Genomic DNA, 27,246 nt, shown 5'->3' on the forward strand with positions numbered 1-27,246 from the left:
GAGTTATAGGAAGAAATAGAGAGTAAAACTACTAGTGGTGGTTGCAACTTATTCCTCTCAGAACTAGATAACTCTAACCATAAAATAAATAGGAAACTTAAGGAGGTGAAGGGAATTTTAGAAAATTTAAGTATGATAGACCTCTGGAGAAAAATAAATAGGAATAGAAAGAAATATACCTATTTCTCAGCTGTACATGGTGCCTTCACAGAAAGTGACAATGTATTAAGGCATGAAAACCTCACAAACAAATATAGAAAAGCAGAAATATTAAATATAATCTTTTCTAACCATAATAAAATAAAAATCAATAAAAGGCTGTAGGAGAGAATAAAATTAATTGGAAACTAAATAATCTAATTTTAAAGAATGAGTGGGCAAAAGAAAAAAATCATAGAAACAATAAAAAATTTCAATAAAGAGAATGACAACAGAGTCAATAAAGCAAAATTTGTCAAATGCAGTCAAAGCAATACTTAGGGGCAAATTTATATCTAAACATGTAATTCATTAAAAGAGAGAAAGAGAACATCAAATAATTGGGCATGCAACTTAAAAGAAAACTAGAAAAAAAACAAATTTAAATCTCTCTATTAAAAAACAACAAACAAATCCTGAAAATCAAATGAGACATTAATAAAATTGATAGCACGAAAACTCCATTGGACTAATAATGTATGAGGTAGCTCAGGGCTAGGGACCCTGTGGCCTAGATGCCACATTTGACCCTCTAGGTCCTCAAATGTGACCCTTTGACTGAATCCAAACTTCGCAGAACAAATCCCCTTAATAAAAGGATTTAATTTGTAAAACTTAAACTCAATCAAAAGGCTACATTCAAGGATCTAGAAGGCCACATGTGGCCTCAAAACTTCAGGTTCCCTACCCTTGAGCTAGTTTTATTTAAAAAAAAACAGTAAAAATATAAACCATTGTTTAATTTGACTTTTACAAAAGAAAACCAAATTACCAATATCAAAAATATAAAGTGAACCACTAATGAAGGTAAAATTAAAGTAATTATTAGGAGCTATTTTGCCTAATTATACACCAACAAAACTAATAACCTAAATGAAATGAATGAAAATTTACCATAATATATTGCACATATTAACAGAGGAGGTACTAGAATACTTAAATAACCCTAACCTAAAAATCTTCAGGAACAGACGGATTTAAAAGTTAATTCTACCATATATTTAAAGAGCAATTAATTCTAAGAATATGTAAATTATTTGAAAAAAATAGATAAAGAAGGAATGCTACTAATTTCCTTGTATGAAACAATTAATTTTGATACATAAAACAAGGATAGCAAAAATAGATGAAAAAGTTGTACATCAATTTTTCAAATAAATATTGATGGAGAAATTTTAAATTAAATACTAGAAAGTAGACTACAGCAATATGCCACAAAGACCATATATTATGACCAGGTGAGATTTGTATCAGCAATGCAGGATTGGTTCAATATGAGGAAAACTGTAAGTATAATTGACCGTATCAATTACAAAAACAACAAAAATCATATGATCATATCAATAGATACAGAAAAATCTTTTCACAAAATACAACACCTATTCCTATTAAAATCACTGAAAAATGAGAATAAATGGAGATTTAAAAAAATAAGTAGTATGTATTTATACCAAGAGCAATCGTTATGTATAATTGAGATCAACTAGAAACCTTCCCAATAAGATCAGGGGTGAAACAAGCATGTCCTCTATCACCATCATCATTCAATATTGTACTACAAATACTATCTATAGCAATAAGATAAAAAAAAATGAAGAAAAGAAATTGAAGGAATAAGCATCTGCAATAGGGAAACAAAACTATTGCTCTTTGCAGATGATACCATCAGGTATACTGAGAGAACCCTAGAGAACCAGCTAAAAAACTAATCAAAATAATTAACAACTTTAGTAAAGCTACAGAATATAAAATAAACCCACATAAAACATCAGCATTTCTATATATTGCCCCCCAAACAGTAGAAAGAGATAGAAAGAGAAATTCCATTTAAAATAACTGCAGACCATAGGAATTCTTTGGAGTCTACTAGACAATACACATCCAGTAACTCTAGGAACACACACACACACACACAAAAACCCCAAACACTTTTTCACATAAAGACAAATCTAAACAATTGGAAAAATATTAATTTCTTATGGATAGAGCAAGTCAATATAACAAAAATGACAATTATACCTAAATTCATTTACTTATTTAGTGCCATATTAATTAAACTACCAAATAATTATTTTGTAGAGATAAAAAAAAAACAATAACAATTCATCTGGAAAAGCAAAAGTTCAAGAATATCAAGGGAATCAAAAAAAAAATGAAGGAAGATGAATAGCAGTACCAGATTTCAAACTATGCTACAAAGAAAAAGGGGAAGAATAAGGAAAAGATAAAGGAAGAAAGAAAGAGAAGAAAGATGGAAAGAAATGAAGAGAGAGAAAAGAAAGAAGGGGCAGAAGAGAGAGAAAGAGATAAATGTATACAGAAAGAACTGATGGAATTACATGGTGACTAAAACCAGATACTTTTAGTCAGATAATTGTTTCAGTATCCCATTCATTCTGTGTTGAGATAAACAAAGCCAGAAATTCAGATTCCTTGACTCCTGCTTTGATAATCAGTGGGCCTGCCTACTTTGGATAACAAAATTGATACCACTGCAATTTAGCTATTGCTCAGTACCTCAGGGAAACTCTGCTGTCCCTACAGTCCTGTGCTTCTACCTGAAGCTCAGTCAGGTACCAGGACAGTAAAGGTTTTACATGTACATACATACATACATACATACATACATACATAGATATAGATATATATAGATATAGATATATAGATATATAGATATATACACACACACGTATATATATACATACACACATACATACATAGATATATTTGTGTGTGTATGTAAGTATGTATACATGTATGTATGTGTATGTATACACACACACACACACATATATGTGTGTGTGTGTGTGTGTGTGTGTATCTCTGGCATAGTCATGTATCAGATTTTATCTGATAAATGCAGTTATGGGAACTCCTGCCTATTCCGACTCATTCATTCCCTCCACAGTGTTCTTAATAAATATCAGACACACTAGTGTTTCATGAGGTGCAAACTCCTCCCACTTTATCCTTTCCATTACAGACTGCTATTAATGTTCTAATACAAACCAGCATTCTAAGTATCTTCACAAATTATCAAAGTTATAATGGAAAAGGAGTTGCTGAATCATGCACTCAGTAATATCTCCCAAAGAAAAGCCTGCCTATATTTTCTTCCCTCTCTCCACCTTAATATGCCATATATTAAGTATAAGTTTCATATTATAAAAATCTGGTAAAATGCTGCCTAGACTAATGGGCAAAAGGACAAAATAAAAATAGAGTTCAAGAATAGAGTATGAAGGGGGTCAATCAGCCAGATAATTTTCCATCTGTAATTTTTCTTCTATCAACATATTCTCTTCTACCAATGTTAGGAAATTGCATAGCAGAATATCCAATACCTATATCAATATAACCCTAAATAATTTGTTTCTTAAATCAATTTACATTTTTTCAGGATGAAGACAAATTGATTTGATATAACAAGTTTGAATCTGGCCATATTGGCAATCTAAATACATATGTAAATTGGTGTTCTGAATAACTACAAACATGCAATATATGTATTTGTCAATATGTGCACATATGACCATATAGAAAGCTACATATGCACATGTGTATTTATGAAGACACACCCAATTGTTTGTGTCTGTGTATGTGTATACACTACATCTGGAAGAAGACTTAGAGAAAGTGATAGAGATATAGTTGAAACAGTAATGTAGTCAGAAGACTTGGCTTTGGATTTGAATACTTATTTCCAGCACGATCTTGAACACATCATTTCTCTTCCCTGGGATTTAGGATATTCATCTATAAAATGAGAAGGTTGGAATAGATGAGATCTATGGGGGTCTTAATCTACAGTTCCTTCACTTTACAGATGCAGAAAATGAAGCCCAGAAGTGCTAATTATCCAGGTTACACAGCTACTTTGGTAATAACTAAAATTGGAAACCAGGTCTGATGCCTTATCCAATGTTGTTCTACATTGGGCCTATAAACCTGAAGGTGTTACCCCAAAAGAGAGGACCATTTCAAGTTCACTACAGTCAGAATTCAGAACTAGATATGCAAAGTTAAATTATATTTTCAACTCTGAAATTTTATTATTTTTACTACAAACTTCTTATACTTTGAAATGTTCTTGCCCTTTTGAATCCTAACTCAAAATTAGTGATGTTATAAATAAATCCAATGCTTTTATTATCATCATCGTCATTCTAGAAAAGCCTGAAATCTGCTTTTTGGAACAAGATTCTGGAATTTGTCGAGGATTACTTCCCAGGTATTTCTATAATAATCAATCAAAACAGTGTGAACCTTTCAAGTATGGCGGGTGCCTAGGCAATGCCAACAACTTTGAATCTTTGGAAGAATGCAAGGATCTCTGTGAGGATGGATGTAAGTTGATTTTATATTTTGCTATATTTTATTTTTAAATATATTGAAGGCATCTGGCATAAATCAAAAACGATTTCATAAGACTCCCATTTCTTGTCTACCTATGCCAATAAGTTTGGGCAAAAGCTTATCTTGAATAAATTAGGGCCTATCAAAAATCTTCAGTGGATCCATATTGTTTTCAGGAAAAAATAGAAACTCTTCAGTCTGGTATTTAAAAATCTCAATAATATGACTCCCACTTACCTTTCCAGTCTAATTTCATATTACTTTATTTCACACACTGTTTATTCCAGTCAAAGTAGGCTGATGTTTATTCCTTATTTGTATCATTATGTCTTCTGCCTCCAAGTCTTGGATCAGGTAGTTCCCCATGTCTCCCTCCTTATCTTTACCATTTAAAATTCCTAGCTTCTTTCCAAGGACAATGCAGGTACCACTTCCAATAAAAGGTCCTTCCTTCTTATTTACTTAATTATTTAATTAACAATTTATTTTGGCTAGGCAATGGGGTTAAGTGACTTGCCCAGGTTCGCACAGCTAGTAAGTGTTATGTGTCTAAGGCCGGATTTGAACGCAGGTCCTCCTGAATCCAAGGCCAGTGCTCTATCCACTGTGCAACCTAGCTTTCTCTATTAATTTATTTTAAACTTAAATACTAAAATTTAAATACACAATAAGAAAAGAAAAAGAAAAATATTATAAACTTAAATACTAAAAAAATGCAAAATAAGAAGGGAAAAAAAGCATTTCCATGTGCACAGCAGAACATAAAAGAGGATTCAAAATATACAGCAATAAATTTCCATTTCAAAAAAGCCTATACAATAACTCTGAATACAGTGTGTTCAGAGCTGCCCATCTTTTCTTTGCTTTCTTGTAAGTTTTCTTTTGTTCTCTGCTATGCATTTTTTGCTTAGTTTTTTTTCCCCTCCTTCCTCCCCCCAGAAGGCTACAATTAAGCATGAATACACACATATATGCATATATATACGCACAATACATATATACACATATACACAGAAACATATAGATACATGCATATACACATACATACATGTACTCACATATACTTGGATATCTATAATCATACTCACATATAGATCAATACATTCATATGCATCTATATAAGACTGTACTATACTTATTTCTCCTCTTGTTTGTCTGAGAATGGTTAACATCCTCCTTCATAAGTCCAGGCCTTTCCATATTTTTCTAAGTCCACCAACTCCTCATTTCCTATACCACACCAGTAGTCCAACCTTATACTGTCTAGTTATTTTAAATAGTCTAAAACAATATTGATTAATAGGGTTGATATATAGTATAGTTTCCCTATTTTTCTCCTTTGATTTTCTATTTTAGCTTTAACTTTGTCTGAGATCATGATTACTACACCTGCTTTTTTTGCTCTAATGAATTCTATTCCTAATCTTTTTTATGTTTGTATTTCTTGTTTCCGATCCCTCCTGACTTCTCTATTTTACTTCTATCCACTATCTTGCCCTCCAATGACTTAATCTACCTCACTCTGTCAAAGATCTTCTCTTGTCCTCTCCACCCCACCCTTTCCTCTTATCCTTTTGTTTCTATCTGAATTTAGAAAACTTTTTTTTGCTTTCCAAATATATATGTTATTCCATCTTTATTCCATTCCTCTTAATTTAGAGACTTTTCTGTACCCCACCTTAACCTCACCATCTTATTTCTTTATAAATTTAAAAGACTTATTCCCTTCCATATATATATATATATTTTTTTTCTCTCTCTCTCTTTAACCCACATCTGATGTGAGTACGGTTCCCTCTAAAAATCCCTCCCTTATCCTCTCCCCTGTCCCTATCCTCTTAGCCTTTTATTTCTTTCTGAATTTAGAAGATTTTCATACCATTCTAGATATATGTGTATTATTCCATCTATAACCCATTCCCAATGAGAGTAGGGTTCCAGAACTACCAGCACCCCCACCCCCATCTAGTTCCTCTTTGTCAGTTCTTCCTCTCACATCTCATCTACATAAGATAATAACTCTTTTCACCTTTTCCTAAACAGTTTACTTTTTAGAATCACGTCATACTCAGATCTACTCCAGTCTTTCTTTCAAAGTACCCAATAATTAATAACAATCTTTGACATACATTTTACATTTCCTCATATAAAAAGTAAACTGCCTGTCCTTATTCAGTCTTTTGTAAATAGTTTTTCATGTGTACCTTATATTTCTCTTGGATTTTGAATGTCAAATTTTCTATTAAGTTCAGGGTATTTTTGGTAACAAAATCCTAAAAGTCTGGCAACTCATTGAATATCTTTTTTTTTTCCCATTCAAGATTATGCTTAACTTTGCTGGGTATGATATTTTTGAGTATAACCCCAGTTCTTTTGCTCTTCCATATACAGTGTTCCAAGACCTGCAGTCTTTTAGTGTCACCACTGCTATTTCTTGTCTGATTCTAATTATGGCTCTGCCATGTGTGAGTTTTTTGTTTTGTTCTTGTTGCCCATAACACTTTCTCCTTGAGCTGGGGGTTTCAAAATTTCTCATAATATCTCTTTCAGGAGGTGATTGGTGGATTTTTGTTTCTATTTCTACTGTCCCCTCTTGTGCTTTTTATCCCCTTCAATCTATCTTAATTGATTTTTAAAGTCTTTTTAGGTTCTTCTATGAAATCTCTTTGGGCATGTGACCATTTGATGTTACTCTTTGGGGTAGAAGAGGCTTTTTTTGCTTCACTACCCTCCTCTAAAGAGAAACCCCAGTCTTCTCTATTCCTATAGTAACTTTCTATACTTAGGTTCATTCCCCTTTGCCTGCTCATTTTTTTTTATTTGTAGCAGTTTATTATTGCAATCACTTCTAGTCACGGAGTGTGGAGATAGGGCCTCTGGCCTCAAATTCTCCTTCAGTACTCCCTTCTGGCCTGGAACTGAAACCAAGAACTCTGTCCTCCTATAAGTGCCCACAGCCAGCAGTGTCCCTGCTCCTATACTTCTGCATTCACCAGGACTGTGCTGATTCCTTCTTGCCCAGGCCAAATCTCCACAGCACAGCTAGGCCTGTCATCCCTTATCACCATAGGCTCCCTCAATCTTCCCCCATTCAGACACCCAGCTCCCTACACTGCCTGGGAGGTGCAAATTCCTGTGTCTGGGGCAGAAGTTACCTCCCAACCCAGCTAGCCCCAGGGCTTTCCACTTACTGTTTCAATGGAACTAACTTGGGGTGTTTAGACTTCACTAGGACCAAACCTCAGTCTTGGGATTTTTCTCCATATCTCCAATTGTCCCAGAACTACTGTTCTACCCCACCTCTTGTTTATTTTCACTACTCTACATTTGTCCTGAGGCACTATTTTGTCTTCTTTGTGGGAGAAATCTGGAGAACTCAGAATTTTCTGACCTACTTCATCTTCTCAGAATTTTCTGACCTATTTCATCTTCCCAGAATCTTCCAAAAGGTCTTTCTTAATCTCCCAATTGTCTCACTCCTTCTTGAAATCAATTTGCATAAGTTTGTATATACTTTATTTTCACTTAACTCTGAATGTTTTGTCCCCTACATAAATTGTAAACTTTTTGAGCTTATATAGTGTTGTAAGTGTGTCCTTGTATACAAACACCTAGCACAGTACCCTATATAAAATAACTGCTTATTAAATATTAGTTAAATTGTCCCCATGATATTTGTAGTGTATATTTATAGGTTACTGACAATTATTGAGTCAGATGAAACAACATAAAGCTGTGTTAACAAGAAGTTTATAATATAGGGTCATCAATTTAGAGGTAGAAAGAACCTAGAAGGTCAACTGGTTAACTAGTCCTCATTTACCTATAAGGCAACTCAGTCACAGAAAATTTTAGTGACTTGCTCTGAGATCTGAATAAAGAAGTTTTCAAGCAAAAACAAACAAACAAACAAACATTAAACACACCTGGGTATTTACTTCTCATTACTGCTATGAATTTCTTATTTTATACTTACGTTGGTAAGCCGAAATGATGAATAACCTTTTATTCATGTGTGGAATTTTCCTAGTGGATACAGAGCAAGTAGATCATGGTGAAAAAGTAGCTGTTAAAGAAAACAATAACTCCTCAACAACCAAGCCAACTGAAGTTAGAAAACTTTTTGGTAAGCATCTGCTGCTGAGTTTTTTGCTAGTACTAGAAATTATAAAAGTAAAAAGATTTCAAAATAAAATCATAGATGGCTAAGGAAATTGCTTTCAATTACTACATGTAATTATTCATCTCCTCCAAATAACCTGGCATATGGTGCCTTTCACTAAAGTAAGGACTTAATGTTTGTTGAACTTGTTAATGTAAATTGAATTTTAAATTAAAGCAATTCTTTCTTTTTTTTTTAATTTCATTAATTTATTTTGATTTATCAACAATCAGTTCCACATGCTTTTGAGTTAAAAATTTTTCTCCCCCTTCCTCCCCCCACCCTCCCCAAGACAGTGCACAATCTGATATAGGCTTTATATTTACATACCCATTAAACATATTTTCACATTAGTGAAGTTGTAAGTAAAAATTAAAACCAATAGGAGGAACCATCAGAAAGATGAAACAAAACTCAACAGAAGGTAGTAATAAGTGATAATGATTCGACTTCCATAGTTCTTTCTTTGGATGTGGACAGCATTTTCCAACCCGAGGCCTCTGGAGATGTCTTAGATCCTCGTAATGCTGAGAAGGGTTCAGTTTAACAATCTTAGTCATTGCATAACGTGGCTGTTATTGTGTACAAAGTCCTCTTGGTTTTGCTCACTTCACTCAGCACCAGACTATATAAGTCTTTCTAGGTTTTTCTGAAGTCAGCCTATTCCTCATTTCTTATAGCATAATAGTATTCCATTACATTCATATACCACAACTTGCTCAGCCATTCCCCAATGGATGGGCATCCTCTCAGTTTCCAATTCTTTGCCACCACAAAAAGAGCTGCTATGAATATTTTTGTACATGTGGGTCCTTTTCCCATTTGTTTTATCTCTTTGGGATATAGCCCTAGAAGTGTAAAGCAATTCTTTCATTTTCTTGTTGATTGGATTATAAAACTATTTTTTATTGTGTATTGGTGCTTCTAAACCAATGTTTTTCTCCCTAAATGATTCTGTCCCTTTTAAAAAATATTCACAATGAAATTGGAGGATTATGGTATATCCATCCCATTTAACCTCCCTTGACTGGAAAAAAAAAAAGAATAATCTACCTGTGATGAATCTTTTGGTATACTATTGTTTCTTACGTTTCATTTTGGGGCAACATCTCCACTAACTAGATGCAAAAAGGAGAGGAAGATATGTCTCATCCTAAAAAGTAGTAGAAAATAGGAGAAGAAAAGAGATGGAAAGGCCTTGTCTTTTTTTTTTTAATTCCTTTTTACTTGGGCTCTGAATTATTTAGACCTTTGCCAGCAAACTGTGGTTCCTTAGTAATAAATAATTCATTGTTTAGTACTAGAAGATAAAGGATGCATTACACATAGGTATATGGTTATTACCAATAGGTTAGATATGTCTCAGTTTAGAACATAGAACTTTTTTATGAAGTATTAAAGCATATCTCTAAGTCATACCCTGGCATTCAGACACATTAGACAATATATTACCCCTTTCTCTAAGGTATTTTGCTATTTTGTTTCTCAGGGAGTAATAATCTACCCAATGAGCATAAATTGGATAACATTCTTCTTGAAATGACTCCAAAAAGTATTAAACACCTAGAAGTGAATTTAAATACTTTTTAATTCATTGGGGCAAAGGCAAGGAAGGAGAATTTTTAAGTCTTTCCTTGAGGTACAACAGTATAAAGTATTTTAAATGTTATCAGAATATATTTGTAGCTAATTTGTTGAAAATACTTTTTTTTCTTTTTTTTGGCTAGGCAGTAGGGTTAAGTGACTTGCCCAGGGTCACACAGCTAGTAAGTGTTATGTGTCTGAGACTGGATTTGAACTCAGGTCCTCCTGAATCCAGGGCCGGTGCTCTATCCAGTGCACCACCTAACTGCCCCTGAAAATACTTTTTAATTGGCCTAAGTTTTTGGATTCTATCATTGGTAAAATGGTCTGATCTATAAAATTTTAAAAACAACAACAACATACTTTTCTTGCTAAGTAGCCCACGAGACAAAAACTACATGAAAAGCCTATTTATTTCTACACAAATGGAAGACTGATGCTTTTCCCTGTAGGATTTATAGGGTTCCTATTTTAATGGGCCATGGCAATTACACCAAATATTGTTCTGTACTCTCCCTTTTGGGCTAAGAAACATTTGATCTGTATATTCAGTGCGGAAATAAAGAACATGAGCTATGCTCTCCTAATCCCTTCTTCTCAGCCCATCCCTGAAGTTGTTTCCTTGCCTAGTGAGACAACAGGATATCCAGGTAGTCTGTGCAACTATATTTGTTTGTTCTGGGGGAGGAGAGGGAGTTTGTATGTGTGTATGCATTTTGGGTTCTTTTTTTTTTCTGTACAGGATGTGAGAGGGAAACATTCTGAAATCATTTCCCTAAACGTAGGTTGATTGCTACAAAAAGTACAAAATGGGAAATCTTACAACTATGCCATAGCAGTCCCTTCCTTTTAGTATTCCAGCATATAACTTTTTTTATGTTTGTATAGTAACACCATGCCTGTGTATGCAAACAAGTTTGATTTTTTGACCATTATTGAAATAAATAGCTATTTGCACCATTCAGACCAATCCATAGAAAAGTTACCATATGTATAAGGCTGTGTGTTCTTAAAAAAAATCATCCTTCACTCATCTTACAATATCTATGTGATAGCTAAACTGTAGATCAAAGAAAAGGGAACTTTTGACACTGAAATGATTTAATTAACTATTGACAATATGGTTATGTAGAGCTTTCATTTAATTTTGAAATTAGGAATTGCATTTTAGCCATATTTTATTATTCTCTACTTACATGTCCATCAAAAATACTACTGTGCTGCTAATCATACATTCTTGATATTTTGAGATACTATTTTGTCCTGTCCCTATCCTTAAAATCTATGCCAAGCCACTCACCCCCATTTTTTTTTTGGTTCCTCCTAAATGCTTCCAAACTTGCTTCCTTTAAATTTCTACTTTCACTGCTCTAATTCATATCTTCATTATTCTGATACTTGGATTGCTGCATTAGCATTCTGGCTGATCTTCTTAACTTTAGTTTTTCTCTTTCCAGTTCATCCTGGACACTGCCCTATAAATGATCATAAACACTGCTTTCATTTAGCCATCCTTCTGCTCAAAATCTTTCAATGACACCCTATTTTCTAGTGCATTACAAAAAAAGGTCTTTGCCTGGCTTTCAAGTTGCTCTATAATCTTATAACAAACTTTATAAACAAACAAACAAACTTATAACAAACTTTATTTCTATTTTCCCAAAACCACCTGCCATCCAGTCCCTTCATAAACTTATGACCTTGTTCATTACTATCTCCATGCCTTCAATCATGCTATTACAATCAAGTGAAATGTCTTTCTCCGACTATTCCCCATTCAAATACTGACCATTCTTTCAATATATAATTCCAGGACTACTTCTTCCTCGAAATCTTCCTTCACTGCTGCCGCTCTCACTATTTCTCTCTCATCTGATCTTTTATAAAATGAATAATTTGTACCCCATTAACTGCTGTGTAATCATGTAATATCTTGTTTTTACTTGCTACTTTTTTAATGATTGTTAATATTGTTGCCCCAATTGGACTGAGATTCATTCAGGGCAGAGACTTCATCTATCTTTTTTTTAACTGTATCCTCTGCATTTACTGAATAGGCATTCAGCAAATCTTGATTGATTTTGTGATTCACAGTTAAAATAAAGACATCAAATGATGGTTGGAAGAACGCTGATCACTTTTACCAAGTCTTTCTGATGGCCTTCTGCAGTTGCATACAATTATTCTTCTTAGGAATCATATAAAATCCTAGAGTTTGAAGGGACCTAAATGGATAGAAATCCCCCTATTCTATCCAATACAAGACCTTCTCTGGAATGTCCTCTTGCTGCCTCTTCTTGAGCATCTTCATTGAAAGGAAAGTAACTACCTCATGAGGAACCCAATTCAATTGCAGACATTTCTACTCAACAGAACAATTGGGTGGTAGTTTATGGACACACAAAAGTCCATGTTTTCAGTATTTTCTTTGTCCTTAATAGAGCAAAGTTAATGTATTTCTAGTATTGTCTCATTAATAAAGTTTCAATATTTGCTAACATATGAATATATTTCATTCATTTGTGTCCCATATTAGCCAAGCATATACCCTGAATTAACAGTGATTCTATGAAACTAGATAGTGCTGGGACTGGATATTTATAAAGATTATTTGAATTGCTGCAACATATCTGTGGTAGGAGAAGTATTCGGAGTAAAGGACATGCAATCTGGTTTTGGCTCTGATACTTATTAGCCATGTAACTAAATATATGTGGCTTTACACTTTTAAATTTTGGTTTATCCATCTTGACAATGAGGGTAATAAAACCTGCATCATCTGCCATAAAGGGCTGTTGTAAGCAAAGTACTTTGTAAGGCTGAGAGTATTTTATAATAATTATTACAATAAAAATAACTAACATTTACGTAACATAGCACTTAACATTATGAGTATTTTCTCATTTGATCCTCACAACAATCCTGTAAGAGAGCAGTGATTATTATACCCATTTTGCAGATGAAGAACTAACTGAGCTGAGAAAGGTTAAGTAACTTGCCCAGGGCCACAAAACAAGAACCTGAAGTTTGAACACAGTCCTTCCTGACTTTGAGTCCATTGCTCTCTTTATACGTCAAACTGCCTTTCTATATAAACTGTATATCTATTTTTTTCTTTATATCTATGTATGGTGTTTTGATAATGATATTTTTGTTGTTGCTATTAAGGAATTAAGGAGAATGTCTCATACAAGTAATTTGGAAATAAATTAATTGGGAAGTGACCTAATTCAGAAATTGTTATAGCATACACTTCAATGAACATATATGCTGTTTCTGTGTATATATCCATAGGTGTTCATTCAAAATCCATGTATAAGATAACATTAATGTTTTTATTACATATTAATGTTCCTTCCCTCCTCAACCCTTTGCAGTATTGGCTCATACCTTACCACTTAAGTGAAACTGCTCTCTCCAAAGTTCCCAATGATTTCTTAATTGCCAGATCTAATGGTCTTTTCTCAACTCTCGTCCTTCTTAATCTATCCACCGCATTTGACACTGGTGATTTACCTTTTCTTCCTGGATACTCTCTCTTCTCTGAGTTTTTATGACACTTCTTGGTTCTTCTCATATCTCTCTGATCACTCCTCAGTCTCCTTTGCTGGCTTATTATCTGTGATGATTAAAAAAATGGGGTACATGACCTGTGTTACCAAATCTTGGTCAAAGAGACATCAATCTCCATATCACCTGTCTGACAAAAAGGAGGATTCACATTTCCTCAGACCTGTCTAAGCAAATACAATGAGCAGCAATACACCCATTAGCCCAAACTTAAGACTTCTTTTACTACCTGATTAGATCTTGGCCTGGGTAAATCTCTAAAAGAAAGAAACCACACTGGTTGAATTCTGGATAAAGAAGTGGAAAAGGGGGAAAACCTTGGTCCTAATACAATAATTAGTTATTAAATACAAGAGAGAAACATTCATTTATCACACATCTGTATTATATGCCCCTTTCACTGTGGATTTGCCCCAAATTAGGCCTTCTTCTCTTTTTCCTCTGTACTTTGGGAAAATTCATCAGCTCTCATGGATTTAATTATCATCTCCATGCCAACGACTCATAATTCTATGTATCCAGTCAAATTTGTCTCCTGAGCTTAAGTCTTTAATTACCAGCTGTGTTGGACATTTCAAACTGGATTTCCTGGAGATATCTCAAACTCAACATGTCCAAAAGCCTTTGTCTTTCCCCAAAGCCTTTACATCTTCTAACTTTCCCTATTTCTGTTGAAGACACCAACATCATTCCAGCCTCCCTGGTTCATAACTTCAGCATAGTCCTCCACTCCTCATTGTACCTCACCCTATGTATTCAACCAAGTCACAAAGTTTGCAATTTCTACCTATACAGCATTTCTCACATCTAACCCCTTCTCTCTAATATCACAGCTAATATCTAAATGTAGGCTGCTAGGTGCCACGGTTGATAGAAGACTGGATTTGGAATCAGGAAGAAAGACCTGAATTTGAATCCTGTCATTAGATACTTACTGACTGTGTGACCTTAGACAAGTTATTTAACCACTCAGCCTTAGTTTCTTCATCTTTAAAATGGTAATGATAAGAATAATCATCTACTTCTCAGAATGATTGTGAAAATCAAATGAAATGAATAAATGAGATAAAGATTAAAGTATTTTTAAGCACTGGCTTTGTTCAAAGCATAGTGCTAAGAGCTGGAGATACAAGTAGAAAAGTAAGTCATTTCCTACTCTCAAGATTTCATGTTATCATAGGGGTTTGTGAAACTCAAAATACAATAAAAATGCTAGGTATTATTCAGGATCTCATTACCTTTTGCCTGTATTATTGCAAAGTATTATTTAAACTGATCTCCTTGTCCCAAGTCTTTAAGTATTCCATCAACACTGCTTCACGCTGCTGTCAAATTAATCTTCCTTAAGTGGAGATCTAACCATTTGGCTCTCCTGGTCAATCAACTTCAATCATCTTTTTTTGCCTCTAGAATAAAATATGAACTCCTTTGTCTAGCTTTTAAAGCCCTTCCTGAACTTTATTCAACCTATCTTTCTAGATTCTATCAATATCACTTCATCTCCCACCCTCTGTAAACTAACCAAACTGGCTGTGTGTCTTTTCCTCATAAAAGATACCCCACTTCCTTTGTACTGGTCATCCCACTTGCTTAGAGTACATTCCTTTCTTATTCCACTTCATAGCATCCTTTCTTCTTTTAAGATGCAGCTCGAGCAAAGACCTTCCCTGGTCCTTCCCCGTAACTGCTAGTGACTTCCCTCTCAAATTATCATGTGTTTAACGACTTTGTATTTGTGTGTGCATATACCCATACACACACACACAAATAAATTCTGTTGATGAAGACTGCAAATAACATATATAATTTATATCTACATATGTGTGCATATGTATATATTAATCTGTACACATGTGTATATGTATATACACATATACATGTATATATATAATATAATCTATTTATATATACATGTATGTATATATTATACATATGTATGTTTATACACACAGATACATACAAAACAGTTAAATATACTATATATAGAAATAATATAAAAATATACATACAAATAATACATAATAAAATGATTATATATAGTATATTATATAAATAATATATGAACACTTTATATATACATACATATACATACACACATATAGCTACACGTATACAAGTATATATGTATTTGTTGTCTTCTCCATTAGAATGCAAACTCTTTTATGATAGGAATTATTTCATTACTTGTACTTGTATCTTCAATGCCTACCACAATGCCTGGCATAAAATAGGCACTTAACAAATGTTTTGTCATTGACTGATCAATTCAAGTGTCCACTTATTGACAATAGGCATAATTGGCAAATGTCCTTTTCTGGTAATATATAGTTTATTCTGACAGAAATACTTCTGAATATGCTAACTAGTTCTTAAGTGTATTTGGAGGGAAATGTATCTATGTGTATGTGCATACAAAAATCAACTAATGTTCTTAGCAAGGAAGAATAATGTCAAAAGTCATGAATTTTCCTTCTGTTTGCATTTGTATCAAACATGACAGTTGTAAGACCTCAATTTAATCATGCTTTTACTCAAATAGTATTATTTTTCTTTGGGTGAACTACCTAATATGAAATGTAAGTCCAATTTCATTTCCTAAGGACCCTAATTGAGAAGTAAAGTGATGAAATGGATGGAAAGGAATGCTGGGCAAGGGAAATCAGAAAGATCTGACATTGACACTACTAGCTAAGTGACCCTGAACAATTCACTTAGTCTCTTAGTGTCTAAGCCATCTCTATATGTTTCAGAGAAGTTGCCAATTGTGTTGTTAGAGTAAATTATGCATTGGAAATGCTGTAAACTGAAAAAATCATAGGCCTAGCCTCCCCAAAAAAACAACCTCCAAAACTCAAAAGATAATCAGTTTTTAGAAATTTGTAAATAAATAAACTAAAAGACTAGGGACATTATTTGCTAAGTGTTCTTCCCTACTGCAAATATTAGCACTTGGTGGTCATAACCCTTATTACCATCATTTGTAAAGCTTCCTAAGATCCACTATAAAAGTAGACTTCAGTGTTTTTTCTAAACTAACAAGACCCCCCCCCAAGAAAAGAGAGGTTTTTTTTTTTCAATTCTGTACTAAAAGGTAACATTACTGTGTGCTTCATTGCCATCCACTGAAGTAGATACAGAAATTTGGAACCTTAGCTGTGCCTCTATAGGTGAGGCTGGAGTCCTGGCATCAAAGCAGATTGGAAAGCTTTCTCACCAACACTCAACAAAGCCGTCCTGCTGAGCATGAAGCAGGGGAATTATTTCCAGCTGAAAGAACATCACCAACTCTCCGAAAGGATGCTGTCCTCTGAATTGATTTTTTTTTTATCACTTTAAAGGAGTACAGAAAAAATGTTAATTTTCACCTTTGGGTATGGAACATTTAGTAGGTGTTCTATTCTATTCATGGACAGCAGAAAAAAAGCTATTTTTCTATCATGTGAGGAAGAAAACATTTACTATGATTTTAAAAATTTCTGCCTTAAGGTTTCATTTCGTTTTATTTTTTCCTCCTCCTCCTCCTCCTCCTCCTCCTCCTCTTCCTTCTCCTTCTTCTCTTCTTCTTCTTCTTTTTCTTCTTCTTCTTCTTCTTCTTCTTCTTCTTCTTCTTCTTCTTCTTCTTCTTCTTCTTCTTCTTCTTCTTCTTCTTCTATACTACTACTACTTCTGCTACCATCACCACCACCACTACTATTATTTCTATTGCAACTATTATTGTTACTACTACTTCTATTGTCAACTACTATTACAAAATTATAGAGTGGGCATTAAGGACATAAAAATCCTTCTACATAATTGAACTGAGTTTTGAATATTGTGTTCCAATTGTTTATTTTTGTTAGATCATAGAAGTTACTGTTGGTAAAATGGTTCCACATCTAGAATTTTCAACCTTTGCTATATTATGAGCTGCTAGAAACCAGGAACCATCTTGTACTTGTCTGTATTTTCCTTGGTTCCTAGCACTATGCTCTATTTGTCAGACCTAGAAATGTTGATTGAATTTGTTGAACTTTATCAACAAAGCTTCTTCAGAGACAAGTTAACAATCATGATGTCACCCTAAAGATGACAGGCCATTTGGCTTTGTGTATTTCCTTGGCGAACAAAGCAACACCAGGTTAGTGTCTTTTTATTGTATGTTTAGATTCCACTAAATGTTAAAATAGAAACCAAATTCACACTTATGTGGGATTTAAAGACTTTTCTGTTTTCTTTTTTTGTAGATACTATGGTGTTGATGTTAAAGAGGTAAGTTCACATGTTCCTCTAGAACCAAGCCAATGTCCCAAACATTTAGCAAGAAAAAAACATAGTTCCTCACAAACAGACAAACCAAACAAAAAAAAACCCCAGCATTTTATGTCTAAGGAGTTTATTGTTAGGAAGCCACTGACACTGCTCTATAAAGCTCATAGGATTATTTAATCTTTAAATTATCTAAAAGAACCTCTTAATGGGATTCTACTAATATGGTCATAATATGTAAGTGTGTGAGACTTATTTGAGGGTTGATGTTGGTAGTAATTAGATGATAGCTCTTAGGGTATAAAGTTTATCATATTATAGATTTGGACAAGAAGTTAGGTGGCTTAGTCTTGGACTTGGAGTCAAAAAGACCTGAGGTCTATTCCTAACTTACTAGCTATGCCACTTCACCTTTGTTTGCCTCAGTTTTCTCATCTATAGCAAGAGGTTAATAATAGCACCTACCTCATAGGGTTGTTATGAGGAACAAATGATGTAGTGTGTACAAAGCACTTTGCAAATCTTAAAGTGTCTGCCACAAACACTTTAGTTATATTCTCATTATGACTATATTAGTGATACCAAATGACAGTCTCCATCAGATGGCAAAAGGAGAATTCTATTGATCCCTGCTACTTTGGGGAATTTCCAACGTGGTAGACGTTCACTATGTCTGTAGGTGATATGACTTGCTTCTCTAACCAACACTGATAAGCCGAAATGGATATTGGCTACCTCTGCCTCTGGCCACATTGATATCCTGTCTTACCCTTGCTCAGAACTGCAAGGAATAGAAGTAGATAGAGCAAGAGAAAACCACTACTAGCTCAATTTCCCCATTAAATTCACCAGCTGCCTTGGTATTAGGACTGTATAAGTAAGATGAAATAACAATTTGTTTTCAATATCTGTTTCCACTGATATTTTCAAACAAAGGATTTGACAATAGTAGGGCATAGACATCACGGTCCTAGTCTCATAAAAGGCAGACATCTAGAGTTCAAATTGACCAATGATAAGAGGGCTTTGATCCTAATAAGCCTATTGGATTATTTGCAAAACAAATCTGTAGAGAACCTAGACAGGTTATTGTCCTTCCAATTGAAGGCAATTTGGTTCTACCTTTCCTTAGGAAAGAACACTGATTTTTTCAAATGTGGATTTAAATCCTACCTCTGTGACCTTGGGCAAGTTAACTAGTCTGCCCAGGCACTAGGTTTGTCATATTTAAAATGATGGAGTCACCTCTATCGCAAAATGAGGAAACAGCATAGGACTTAAGGCAGAAGACTATCTTATATTAGAAGAGTTGGGGGATGGGTTTTCAAAGACTATATTAAGGGAGCACAAGCTCTGACTAGCCCTAGGCCCAGTGATATACCATGTCTCTCTTGCTTTAAGATCAAACCCAGCCAAGTTCATAGCGGTGATTATTTTTTATCCCACAGAAACTTATCACAGAACTCATTAAGGTAGGGATAGATTGTGACCCACATTAGCGGAAGGAATATGTATACCAAAGCAATTATGGATCCTTGAGCATATATTGATCTTATAAATAAGAGGTGGTAAAGAACTTATGGGGTACATGTATAAGTATGTTTATTTTAATTAGAAATTTATGCTGCCAAAAAATCTCATAACTTTTCTTGCAATCCACTATCTTACTGTTTCTGAATATGAAGAGGTGTAAGTGGAACTTTACAAACTCAAATTGTTTTTTAGTTAAACTCAGGAGTGCATTTTAATCTCAGATTCTATAGATTTCAAATATAACTTGAGATTCCTTCTATATTTACATTGAATGACTTTGGTCTAATGTAATAGTAATTTGGTAATGATTTCCCCATATTTCTGCCAACAGAATTATTTTCCTCATTTTTATTTAAAATTTCCCAGAAGGGGCAGTTAGGTGGTGCAGTAGATAGAGCACCGGCCCTGAAGTCAGGAGGACCTGAGTCTGGGCCTCGGACCAAACACTTGACACTTACTAGCTGTGTGACCCTGGGCAAGTCACTTAACCCCAATTGACTAAAAAGAAAAAAAGTAAAAAAATAAAATAAAATTTCCCAGAAGAGCATAGGAGTACATAATAAATTAGTTTTCATATCAGAACATCTAGCATTTCTTATCAATATATTTTAGAGTAAAAACAGTACAAAAAGATTAGTTGGATGAGGTTCAGCATAATAGTAAAGTGCTGTAGTTGGAATTAAGAACACGTATTCATATACTGTGTTTGATATTTATGAGCTGTGTGACTGGTCAACTCCACTAAAATTTCTGAACCTTGTTTTTCTCACCTGTGAAATGGGGATAGATAGTAGCACATACCTCACAGAGTTGTTTTGAGGGATCCCAAAGTGTTGGTGAGGGAATAACTTGAACTGCACTGAGATTTGTGGGCACTAAATGTGTATTGTGTTTTGCAAATAAATGTTTTGTGTATCTTAAAGCTATATCAAAATTGCTCCTATCATGATTATTATAAACACGGTAGATTGCTGTAAAGGGAAGATTGGGAAACCTTTGCAATTCCATTTCAGAATTGTCTCATTTTTTTTCTTTTCTCTTACAGCCTAATCCCTTGAGGTTTTCTCCCCATCAGGCAGCCTCTTGCTTTCTGAACCTCTTTGATTATTGGATCCTCAAGTTCTATGTCCCATCATTACTGACAGCTTGACAAACCCTCTTCATTTGCATTTGCTATGCTGTAGCTCACCCATGGGGAGACCTCTGAAAATCCCCACCTTCCATCCTGTCTGTGCAACTTGTTTCCTTCATGGATGTTTTTGCTCTCTTCAGAGAAAGCACACGTTCCCTTTCAGGGAAAGACTTTTTCAAGAGATTTAACTGCTCTTGTTAAACTGAGACCCATTCCCCTACTCATGGAGTAAGGGTATCCCTGTTTTACCCTTTGGCGCATTTTCTCTTCTGATTCTGAAGAAGGTCCATGTTCCTTCACAGACCCAGGAGTTCTGATGGCAGCAGCTTTGGCATTGCCTTCTCTTCTGCCAAACATCTAACCTTATCCAGACTTGAGACTTCAGTTCCTTCCTGCTTCATGTGAAAACACTACCAGCAAGGCCAATAATCTTTTCAGTATGTCCTGTTTTGAAGACTGAAAAGGAAAACCTCATTGAATATTACTCATTGCTTATTTTTGCAATCCTCATGCACCATTCAGAATTTTCTTAAACAGATTAAAATGTTTGTGGCATACCATGAATACAGACTTTAGTCATTATTCTCTGTCTTCCTCTTTTGAACATTAGGAAAATACTTCAGTTTTCTATATCAACCAATGCTTTTGTGAATGAGAAAGAACAGGGATAGTGATTTTTCACTAACTTCTCACATTTTGTTGTATAATCTTTAATAAATAATTTTAGTGGTGGCTTGTGTTAATATTAGACAGTTTTTTTGTCTAAGAAGTATAATCACAGTACTACATTTTATAATTTTGATTTCTATTGTATATTCTTAAAATGAAAAGCCTTGTTTTAAAGAACACTTTGAGTCTGAAGCCTTTATATGGATGTCTAATGGATTTTAATGTGCTAAAATGCAGTTCATCTCTCAATTGTAAATAATTCTTTTTAGGTTTTTCACAGACACTCTATAAGAAAGTCTACAAGAAACATGTGATGTTTAAATAAATTTATTGTAATGGGAAGATATGAGCATGATTACGTTATGTATATCATTCTAACCATTTTTTTTTGTATTCTTAGAATTCTATGGCCCTTCTTGGTGTCTGACGCCTGCAGACAGAGGACTTTGCAGGGCCAATGAGAAAAGATTTTATTTTAATTCTGCTATTGGAAAATGTCATTCTTTTAACTACAGTGGATGTGGTGGGAATGAAAATAATTTCACTTCTAAAAAATCATGTCTCAGGACTTGCAAGAAAGGTATGAAAATCCCTCTCTAAAACAAATTGCAAATGTCCAAAGAATTATACATATAAGTAGATTTTAAATGAGAAAACTGACAAAGAACTAAATGTCTTTATGTTATTATGTAAGTAGACAGAAACTAAATACAAATGTAAAAGCTTTATTCTTTTTTTTTTTTAAACTACTTTCCATTATATTCCTAGCTAAGGAAATATCTGCCATGACTAATTGGAATAATTGTCCCATATATATCACATAAGTATGTGTGGAAAAACATGGAGCTTACAAATGATAATCAGTTGTTTCAAATGGTTTTCTAATAGTTTCTGGCTTTTAAAAATTTAAGTTCAAACAAATATACCAAAGGCTAATTTTTCCTTTCTTAAATTTTCTCAAAATATACATTCATTTCTCTCTGAAGAAGAAAGTATAAAAGTCAGTAGACCTTTTCCTCCTCTCTATAGCATGTTATGTTTATTTAATTCAGAACAATGACTTTAAAGTCATTTTCATCCATATGTAGATGCAGCAAGTGGTAGTCATACCACGGTGAACACCAGTTATACATCTCCAATAATAATAATATATAATTATTTATTTTAATATTTAGCCATTAATAATAAATAAATAACTCATCCATTGACATGTAGTTAATACTTTAACTTAAAGTTGATAAGCCTTATATAACCAATATTGTTTATTTTTGTCCTTCATATAGGTTTCAGTAGACGAGCTAAAGGTGGATTAATCAAAACCAAGAGAAAAAGAAAGAAACAGCCAATGAGGATAATATATGAAGAAATCATTTTTGAAAATATATAGCTTCCTTACAAAATAACCTGAAATTCAAGGCAATCCACCACATGAGATTTTGCTTGCAAAATGTAGAATGGATGGCAATTTAGACAAACAAATTACCTAAAGGATTAATTCCTTGATTAGAGTCTAGAAATTTATTTTTTAATCGTTATCTCAGTAAATGACTTTATGAAATGTATATTGTTTATCTAGGAATAGTATAACCTTATTTTTTATCAATATGGCATGTGTCCTCTTCCCTATTTGATTAGATAAGTCATTCAGGTGATAATTAACCAAGTTTCATCACCTTGTCATTTCACTTTTCATACTGTACTCTTCTTGCATATATATATATATATATATATATATATATATATATATATGTATGCATATATATACATATATATTACTCATTCACAAATCATTACCATATTACTGTGTATCTCAATATGTAAAATTCAAAGTGATCTATGTTTTATTTTACTGACAATGTACTTATGGAACAGTTTTAAGCTATTAGGCATCATTTTTTTTTTTTTGTGGTTAGGCAATGGGGTTAAGTGACTTGCCCATGGTCACACAGCTAGTAAGTGTTATGTGTCTGAGGCCAGATTTGAACTCAGGTCATCCAGAATATAGGACCCATGCCCTATCCACTGTGCCACCTAGCTGCCCCAATGCATCATTTCCTACTCTCCATTTTAGCCTTTTATTGAGTTAAGGTTTCTGATATCAAGCAACAAGAATTAAGATTTTTTGATATCTAAATTTTGCTATCAAACAATTGCCGTTTATTCTTTGCCCCAAGAGATTAGCCAGCTGTCTTATACATTTGAACAGAGGCAGTAGTGATAGATTTTACCAAATATATTTTTCAATTTTAGTTCAATTTTTTAAAAAAGAATCAAGATCCCTGTGTTTTTTTTTCAATTTTAGTTAAACTTTTTTTTTTAAAAAAAGAATCAAGATCCAAAATTATTTTTATTGAAGTTGTATCAAGGCACAGAACTAATCTGAACATTTTATTTAATATTCAAACTCGCATGAATCAATGAGTCAGTCAAAGTGGTAGATTCCATTCTCCATGTCAACATAGTCATAGGTAAAATCAAATATTTGCTGAAAGAGGATGGGATTACAAAAATTAAGAAAATGTTATATTAAAATATTTTGGTTGTATATAACTAAATGTTATTTACACCATCAACATTTCATGCCCCTGTTAACATTAATTCATTGAGTCCCATAGGTCATGCAAAAATATTTAATTTTATTTACGTTAGGTATATTAATGTATATGTTGCAGCTAAAAACTACCAACAGTGAATAACAAATTTAACAATTTCCTTATTTCTTCTTTTACTCTCACAACTCTACCTCTATATAAATGACTTCCAAATCAACATCTCTAGGACTTATTTTTTCCCTATTCTTCACTGAAATTTTTGAGTCAGATATTTTGAGTTGTATTATTACCATAACTGAACATTTTTGCAATCAATCTCATTTTCCTCCAAAATGAGTCCACATTTTAATTTCCTCCTTGCTGTTTTTGGTACAATCGTTCTTACAGTCACTTAGGCTTAACACAATAATCAACTATTGCTTTTTCTTCCCTGATTTTGAATTGATCATTTATTCTTGCCTCTTCATCACTTGTAATGTCTTTGTATCTGTCTTTTCCTTTCCAATCTCATTGACAATTTATTCATGCCCATTCATTTGTCCTCTGATAGTCTCAGAATTGGTCTCCTTTGATTAGACTATCTCTAATACACTATACACACCACTACCACAGTAATATTTCTAAAATATCACTTTCAATATGTAATTCCTCTGCCCCAAATTTTTCAATGGATTGCACATCTCAGAGGACAAAGGCCCAAAGGCCCAGCATCCTAAGTCCTCGTAGTTTAGCTCAAACCACATTTTGTAACATTTTTTCTTAGTCCTCTCTACATGAACCAGCAACTCCAATTAAAAAATAAACAAATAAACCTGCTCTACACAACTCTAAAATAAGGTTTGAATGCTCAAACCTTTCTCTACCTTTGGTCACATAATTTCTGTAATCCAGAATGTTCTCTCCTTTCCTTTGCATTAACTAGAATCATTGGTATCCTTTTAGACCCAGCTCATGCTCATCATCTGAGCCTTCTTGCATAAATTTATTGACCTCATTCATATAGCGCCAATCATCCATAATGCTCACATCTTACAATAATGTACCCATATAGTTCATATTTCATAAATATGCACATGTAAGAGAGAGAGACAGAGAGAGAGAGAGAGAGAGAGAGAGAGAGAGAGAGAAGAGAGAGAGAGAGAGAGAGAGAGAAGGTGGAATTGGAATTGATACTTCTTTGCATCATATAGTTCTAGAAGTCATTTCCATATAGATTTTTTTAGTTTATCAAAGTTTTGTTAACATGTTAGTTACAAAAGATAATTAATTTGTGTTCCTAAGACAAAATTCTTTCATTAAAAAAAATCAGCAAATAAAATGATTAAGTTGGCCAAGGTTTCTTTAAAACAATTAGGAACATTTGAAGTTCAAACTTGATTGCAGAATTTGAAGACATTGCCACTTACTAATGAACATTAGTGACTACAGTGAAAAAACATTTTACATAAAACAAATGACTAGCCTACAAAACAGAAAGTAGAAATGGAAAATACATATTATCCTTCATTAACCGTCCTTCATAATTTCAACAATTAATTTGTCTTCAACTATCTGAGGTGAGGAAGTCGTATGGTCCAGAATTCTATTTCTGGAATCAAAGAACCTAGGTTTAAATTCTGCCTCTAACACTGACTTTGAGACCTTGGCTAGTCAATTTACCTCTGAGCCTCAGTTTCTTAATGAGGTTGTTGGACTGAAGTCTACTCAAGATCTTTGTGCATGTATGTCATATATACAAATATATGTACACTGCAATGATTCACTATGCTCAGATTTCCACCACTGTGTTTTCATTCTAGTATTTTTCTGAAATTGTCTAGTTTTATTGTTTCATTTTATATTATCTAAATAAATTTAACTGTGAATTACTAAAGGTTATAGCATTTAAACTAGATATTGATTTGCAGGTTCTGCATTCACCTCTTTCATTAAATAAAATGTGAGTCTTTTATTTACACATAAGAAATAAAATATATTAATCTGTAAACATTTTTCCCTGTGAATCTTTTCTGTTTAGTCCATAGTAAAAATAAATCAATAGATCTTAAAGTTTTGCAGCTGAGAGATACAAATCCTGAAATTTAAAAAAAAAATCCCTTATTCACTCAGAGTTTTTTCTTTCCTCCAAAGGAAACTTTTTAAAATTTCTTTTTGTAGGTACTTATACTCAAGTAAAATACTTTCTAATATTTCAAGTTCAATTTTATGTAGTTTCATTATAAAGGATAATGATACCCTTCCCCCATTGAGGTACAGTTAATTATGCTGTAACATTGAAAGTTACTCACTTCAAATAAATAAAGGGACATTTACATGGGTCTGATGCAATGAACGTAACTGGGGTTTTAGAGTATTATTAATTTAATTTCTGTAATTCCCAATACTTATTCTAGAGAATCAGTTATCCTAAGTGCACAGGAATTTGGAATGTATCATACGTAGGAACCTCAAAAAATAATGCAATGAATAGCATAATGACTCTAAACTATAGATCCAAATTCTGCTTTGTTTAGGCATGATTGGAGTAGTGGATAGTTGAACAAGTATTTCCTTCAGACTAATTCTCCCAGTGTGGAAGTTGGAAAAATCAGCAGCATCATTCACTATGTATTCCCATTAAATCAAGAATTTCACTGTCATATTTTTCATGAAATTGGAAAGATTCTATGCAAAATTTCACAGTATAAATATTAATAAATTCAAATAACTTGAGATATAGGATATTGATATAGAGGTAAAAGACTATTTTTCCCTAAAGCAGAAAACATATCTTTTACCTATAGGATATCAAAGAAGTAATGTCTCAGAAATTCTTCTTATAATGGGAAAATCAACAAAAATCATGATTCCCCTACTGGGGGGTGGCATCCCAAACTCAGAGTGGGAGAGAGAGCTATGAGGCCACACAATATTTAAAAAGAAGTCACAATGCCAATATCCAAAGCAATGAATATTGTTGCTAGAAGAGTAGGGATTTTGTTTTAGGTACATTAAAGTCAGAATGAAATAAGATATGTCATTTATTAGTAGCATATAATTTCAGTGTTGGAAGATACTTCAGAGATCATCTCATTCAGTTATGATCAGACTAAGAATCTCTTAAACTGTGTCTCTAGCAAGTAGATAGCTAGCATTCACTTGAAAAACATTAGTGGAAGGGAACCCTCTATCTCCCAAAGCAGTCCAATCAGTTGTTTTGCATCTATAATTGTTAAAACATTCATCCTTATATCAAATCCATA

At 33.5% G+C, this 27,246-nt stretch overlaps 1 protein-coding gene and 1 long non-coding RNA gene across 6 annotated transcripts in view; both read left to right on the plus strand.

The window, feature by feature from the left end:
* The window catches only part of TFPI (tissue factor pathway inhibitor), a 124,616-nt gene extending 98,625 nt beyond the window's left edge, over positions 1–25,991 (plus strand). For 4 of the 5 annotated variants that reach the window (XM_020977547.2, XM_020977546.2, XM_020977544.2 and 1 more), the window contains 4 exons: positions 4,369–4,545; positions 8,585–8,680; positions 21,853–22,032; positions 22,736–25,991. In XM_020977547.2, coding sequence (XP_020833206.1) covers positions 4,369–4,545; positions 8,585–8,680; positions 21,853–22,032; positions 22,736–22,839 — 557 coding nt within the window. In that variant the 3' untranslated portion in view covers positions 22,840–25,991. Of the gene's footprint in view, positions 1–4,368; positions 4,546–8,584; positions 8,681–12,394; positions 12,801–21,852; positions 22,033–22,735 lie in introns of those variants that run through there. The other variant, XM_020977548.2, reaches the window with a different exon arrangement.
* On the plus strand, positions 15,846–21,526 carry LOC110201718 (uncharacterized). The gene is made up of 3 exons (XR_002322558.2): positions 15,846–17,990; positions 18,097–18,121; positions 20,697–21,526. It is a non-coding gene; the product is annotated as an uncharacterized LOC110201718 (long non-coding RNA).
* Positions 25,992–27,246: the final 1,255 nt, after the last annotated feature.

This window comes from Phascolarctos cinereus, unplaced genomic scaffold (assembly GCF_003287225.1).
Source record: "Phascolarctos cinereus isolate Bilbo 61053 unplaced genomic scaffold, phaCin_HiC Scaffold_726;HRSCAF=1367, whole genome shotgun sequence".
Taxonomy (NCBI): Eukaryota; Metazoa; Chordata; class Mammalia; order Diprotodontia; family Phascolarctidae; genus Phascolarctos; species Phascolarctos cinereus.